Source organism: Branchiostoma floridae, chromosome 2 (genome assembly GCF_000003815.2).
Source record: "Branchiostoma floridae strain S238N-H82 chromosome 2, Bfl_VNyyK, whole genome shotgun sequence".
Taxonomy (NCBI): Eukaryota; Metazoa; Chordata; class Leptocardii; order Amphioxiformes; family Branchiostomatidae; genus Branchiostoma; species Branchiostoma floridae.
Window position 1 is genome coordinate 34,572,967 of NC_049980.1, and position 5,713 is coordinate 34,578,679.

The following is a 5,713-nucleotide window of genomic DNA, read 5'->3' on the forward strand; positions in this document are numbered from 1 at the left end:
AATAGAATATTTACTGCAAAAATTGCTTGTGACAAAGGATATAAGGAAACTAACGACGTAGTCACATATATAAGTGCCAGGTTTCTTTCTATTTTGTTGTTGGACAGAAAGTAAACCTGACCAAATAGAGAGCCAGATAAAATCGCTTCAAAGGACGTCAAAAACAGTCGAATGCTAGACTTTTAAACTGCTTGGAGAGTATGATTAAATATGCGGCAAATGAAGCGCTGTGGTGGCCTAACTGCCCTGGCACACTATCATCCCTAAATCCAGCGTAGTTGGTTTTGTAGAGACCATTCTTTCAGTGCGTCACTCAGACGTTGTCCCCATCCCCCTACTCCAGCTCCCTGGCCTCAGCTCTGGCCGTCTCACGGCGCTCAGCTCTGGCCGTCTCACGCAGGTCAGCTCTGGCCGTCTTACGCGGGTCAGCTCTGGCCGTCTCACGGCGCTCAGCTCTGGCCGTCTCACGCAGGTCAGCTCTGGCCGTCTTACGCGGGTCAGCTCTGGCCGTCTCACGGCGCTCAGCTCTGGCCGTCTCACGCAGGTCAGCTCTGGCCGTCTTACGCGGGTCAGCTCTGGCCGTCTTACGCAGGTCAGCTCTAGCCGTCTCACGGCGCTCAGCCAGTCGGCGGGCCAACAGCACCCTCAGGGCCGCTACGTCCTCGGCAGGCTCGGTACCACGTTCTAGATAAAAATGGAAACACACTCAAGCAAATAAACACTGGAGTAGAACGGATTGGCAATGACAGAGCATCTAAATCTCTTGAAGACTATGATGAAATTGAATTGTCATCACCTACCAAGTATTATCTGGATCTATCGAAGGCTTCTCGAGTTATACCGTTCACTGAAGGAAGGACGGACGGACGCACAAGCCCAAAACATATAACCTTACACATTCTTGCAAAGGCAATAAGGGACTGGCTTCGTTCATACCCAGATCTTTGCCAAATCTCACTAGCGTGTAATCCGCCACGTTCCGGGCTGACTCGGTGCCACGTTCTGAAGTAACAGGGTTTGAGTAGGCTATTAGCAGTATACATTTCTGAGTTTTTTTTCATAAGAATTATCAATTACAATGACAATCAAGTTTTCTGTATAACCATGTCCAGCTGTAGTCTGGATGTCGGACCCTCGACGTCAATGATACCAGGCGGCCTGTTGTATAATTTCCGTGGAGGCATGTTGGCCCTATACACCTTTCTCACGCGGCGGCCATCATAGATTGAAGACGAGGTCAATGAGGCAAACAGACAAAACTTATTTCTAAAATCAGCTCCCATTTAGTTTTTCCCCAGACCACACAAATTTTCACAATACAAGATCAAATAATTGACATTATAACTCGTGCTATGCAGCGAAATATGTAGCAATTTAGACTCGCATACTGATCTCATATTCCCTTAAGAGATGTAAAATAAAAGCATAATAATGCAAATATTTGACGGACATGCAGCCATTCTCTTATCGGTCAATTTTCTAATTTCCATGCGATCATTGGTTGAACTACTTAATTATGATTGGACAGTCTTTTGCTTGCCTCATTGAACTCGTTTTAGATCTATCATGGCCGCCGCGTGAGAAAGGTGTATAGCCGAGGAGTTGGCCTGTGTAGGCCCTGGAAACAGTCTGGCATCCAGGCTAGCTAACCCAACTGGGCCATAATGCATCAATGATAAGGTAAGTTTTGTTAGGCTTTATGTATATCTATAATTTTCATGCCTCTTTTTCCATGATATCGTAGATAAACGCTGACATTTCGCCCCGTTTTTTTTAGTTACGCGTAATGCCACTGGCGCAGTGCGTACCCTTTACTATAATCCTGTAGTACAATCACTAAGTAGATCCCAACTATAGTAACTTTAATTATATAATGTATTAATATATAACCTCCTTGGTAGAAAAAAAGTTGGTTCCCCAAACAATGAACGACTGTTAATTTCCTTACCCAAGTCTTTGCCGAATCTTATTAACGTGTACTCATCAAATGAGTTGGAATCCTGGCGCCGAGCCACGCCGCTTTCAGCTGCCGGCACCTCGGACGAGATGACCAGCACAACGAGAAGTAGCGCTAGGGCTGTCTTCATCATCGCTGTGAATATTGTTGTTGATAGATATTGTTAAATATGCCATTGTAGATACTATGTACGTTGTCTTACTCCATGTTTGTATAAAAGTTCCTCATTATTTATATTTTTGTCTTTTCATGTACTTAGAATGGTGTTATTGGTAAGTATCCTGTCCTGTCAAACTCCATATGTATTGTCTGTTTTGTCAGCAGGGCTAGCCCTTTGTAAAAGCCACAGGCTAGTTGGCCGCCCCTGGCTGTGTGTGCTGAACAGCCAAACCAATAAATAAAATACACAAATCCTGTAGTAAAGAACGCCAGGTTATAGTTGTATCATTTTTGTATCCAACGCCCAAGAGGTACGAAGCCACCCATCCCCGGTATTCGTCAGTCCACGTCACCGGGACAAATTTGTGGCTTCGCAGCCCGGCTGAGGCATAGCCTACGAACATAGGAGAAAATCTGGACCCTGCTAGCGTTATTCTACCGTACAGTATCGCTAACTAGTTCGGAAAATGCCTGGTGAGAAGAGTGTGCGTTAAAAGGATGAACAATATAAATTTCGGTGAATAGTATGATCATCAAGGCTTCTATCGTCACTATGTAACATATTCCAAAACTCGTAGTCTATCAGCGCATGCCGACAATTTCTTTTTAAGCGCTTCGCTAGTTGAATCAAGTTAAGCAACTTTCAGAATTAAAAAAAGATTTAAACCTACCTTGACATTGAAGGATCGATGTCAGGACCAACCGCAGATGAAGATATTACAGAATTTTTCTCCCATAAGACTGGATTCCATCTTTATATAGGCCTTCACTAATCGGGCATCTGTAATTTTAGCAATTATAGCTATCAGAAACTTATGCAGGTATGATTATCACAATTAAAGGAATGAGCTTGTTTGCACAAGCTCTCCCCAGCTGGGGTTAATGACCCCTATGTCATTGTTAGACCGGCCGCTAGGAGCACAATTTATGCTTCGGTCCCAATTGCGCCGGTGCCCGTCGGAGATATAGCCCGGTCGGTGTCCGTCGGGGGTGTAACCCTGGCGGTAACAGGTTGTTTCGCAACAATGTCAGTTCGCAACCGTCAGTTCGGAACAAGGCAAGTCTTTTCGCAACAAGGTACAAGTCGTTTCACAACATTTTAACGTTCTTTATCTTGATAGCCTAATAGTATTAGAAATCGTATTCCTAACATAATTATACTCCTTCCACGTACGTAAAACTTTTACCGGGTGCGAAAGACAACCCCGCGACAGAGCAACATGGGGCCGCATGGACCTGACAGCCCGCCAGGCGGTACAGTTTCACAAGCGGGGTGCACGGGCAGGAGTATAATTATTATTTTAGGAATACGATTTCTAATACTATTAGGCTATCAAGATTAATAACATTCAAATGTTGCAAAAAACGACTTGTACCTTGTTGCGAAAAGACTTGCTGTGTTGCGAACTGACGGTTGCGAACTGACATTGTTGCGAAACAACCTGTTACCGCCCCGGACGGCTTATCCGTTATTAGTCAGGCTTGCCCCGAAAAGAAGCTGATTAGCTTCCGATACTGTAAGTTTCCGTCGTCTCCGTTATGTTTTCCTGTCTTCTTTTTTTTTACTTTACTTATATATTCAACTTAACAGATTAACAGGGAAATATGAAAATAGACGACAACAGAAATAATAGATAGTCCATGGGCAAAAGTAAAAGAATCCAGGCCATAAAGTCCAAATGCGTTTCAAGTTATAATCTTAACTTGAAAGTTCATCTGTGTTGGTATAAGTCATTCTTGAAATAGTTGAACTGTAATGAGTCCAACTTTGGTGTTGGAAATTACAGTTCAACTATTTCAAGAAGTTATAATCTTGTTCCTTCCATGCCGCTTCTGTACTTCAGGTGCATTTTAGTGCTCCATGGATATTTTTGGAATTATGAAAAGCCAACATTCGACCATAAGCTTGCAATTACATTTGATTACATAGTAAATTGGTCATGGATAGAATCCTGCTTCCGACAAGTTTGAACGATAATGCGATACCATTGACCTCGAGGGAGATTACCCATGCTAAAAAAACCCATATTGTTGTCAGTTTTATTTCTCAGAAACCTCTCAAAAGTTGCTGTAGCTAGGTGATATTCATGGTGTTTAATTACACCTGACCTGACACACGTTAATTTAAAGGTACACGTTGACGAATCTGACCGCTCCAAACATACAGCAGATTTCAAGAGACTCGATGCTACAGACAGATTTGTATATATCTTTGGATGCCACAACTCCCATAATGCAAAGATAGACAAATATATCAAGGACTGCTTTGCTATTAGAAAGAGTAATGAAACTCGTGTATAGCCCAACTCGATTGTAACACTATATCAAAGACTTGTATAAGCCTTTATTGTTATGTTAATTAGGATGTTAAGTCTCATTCTATACATCTATTTTGTACTTTGTGTAATAGTCGTTGCCATACATTGTGTACCATGTACAAATGTCGAGCAATAAAGTTCATATATCAATATAAAGTCCCCTCTTTGTGTTAATTTTCTACACCATAAGTTGTATCTGTCTTATGACTTTGTTCTCCGAAAAAAACGTCTCAATATACAATACAACAGTATGCGAACTTTCCCGCCGTTTGAGTTGTCAGCCATCTTGTCCGACATGGGAGTTGGGGTGGGGGGGGGGGGGGCATCTCTCGGCTTGCTTTCGCGTTGTATCAGCTCAGCAAAATGTTCCGATGTCGGATGTTGGGCGGGCTGCTATAAGCGAGATTTAATTAGGCTACAGAGCTCTGATTGTCAACATATTCGGGACAGTTTACACATTTCCAGAGCTGATACAACGCGAAAGCAAGTCGAGCGATGTCCCCAAAGTTTCCGGTAGCCTACCGAAAACTCCAGAGTCGGACAAGATGATTGACAGCTGAAACAGTACAAAAGTTCGCATATTGTATATACCTACACCTTTGACCTTGAGACACTGTACATGTGCTCAATTGTAAATACGCTTATTGTTGATTGTTGTATCTTTTAAATGTATGGAGTTAAGTTATATTGATTGTTTTGAACCTTGGAAGATTAGCCCTAATGGAAAGTTTCTTAAAAAAATGAATACATGACATGAGACGTAGCGTAGGCTGGCGGCCGGCGGCCCAACAACGACAGGGGGGTCATTGACCCCAGCCAAGGAGAGGTTATAAAAACCCAGGCTAATTTCCGGCTCATTGTGATAATTGTACCTGTATGAGCTGTTCAACCATACAAAATGGACCATATGATTGCTAACATTACGGATGTCCCATTAGTGAAGGTCTACCTTCCTGTAAACCAGCCTTACGGGAACTTCTGAGAGATTCTACAATACATGTATCTTCATCTGCGGTTGGTCCTGACATCGATCCTTCAATCTCAAGGTAAGTACTAGGTTTAGATCTTTTTTGAATTCTGAAAGTTGCTTATCTTGATTCAACTGGCGAAGCTATTAGAAAATGCTTAAAAAAAATTGTCGGCATGCGCTGATAGACTTTACGAGTTTTGGAATATGCTACATAGTGACGATAGAAGCCTTTATGGATCTTTATGATCATACTTTTCACCGAAATTTACATTGTTCACCCTTTAACGACACAAATTGACTATACCTAGT

General features: G+C 42.4%; 1 protein-coding gene across 1 annotated transcript; it reads right to left on the minus strand.

The window, feature by feature from the left end:
• Window positions 1-334: 334 nt before the first annotated feature.
• On the minus strand, window positions 335-2,868 carry LOC118409224 (coiled-coil domain-containing protein 8-like). The gene is made up of 4 exons (XM_035810092.1): window positions 2,788-2,868; window positions 1,949-2,092; window positions 937-1,002; window positions 335-684 (listed from the first exon to the last, which is right to left on the minus strand). Exons 2-4 carry the CDS (start codon window positions 2,088-2,090, stop codon window positions 335-337), a joined length of 558 nt encoding a protein of 185 aa, XP_035665985.1. The 5' UTR covers window positions 2,091-2,092; window positions 2,788-2,868.
• Between the last annotated feature and the right edge of the window lie 2,845 nt (window positions 2,869-5,713).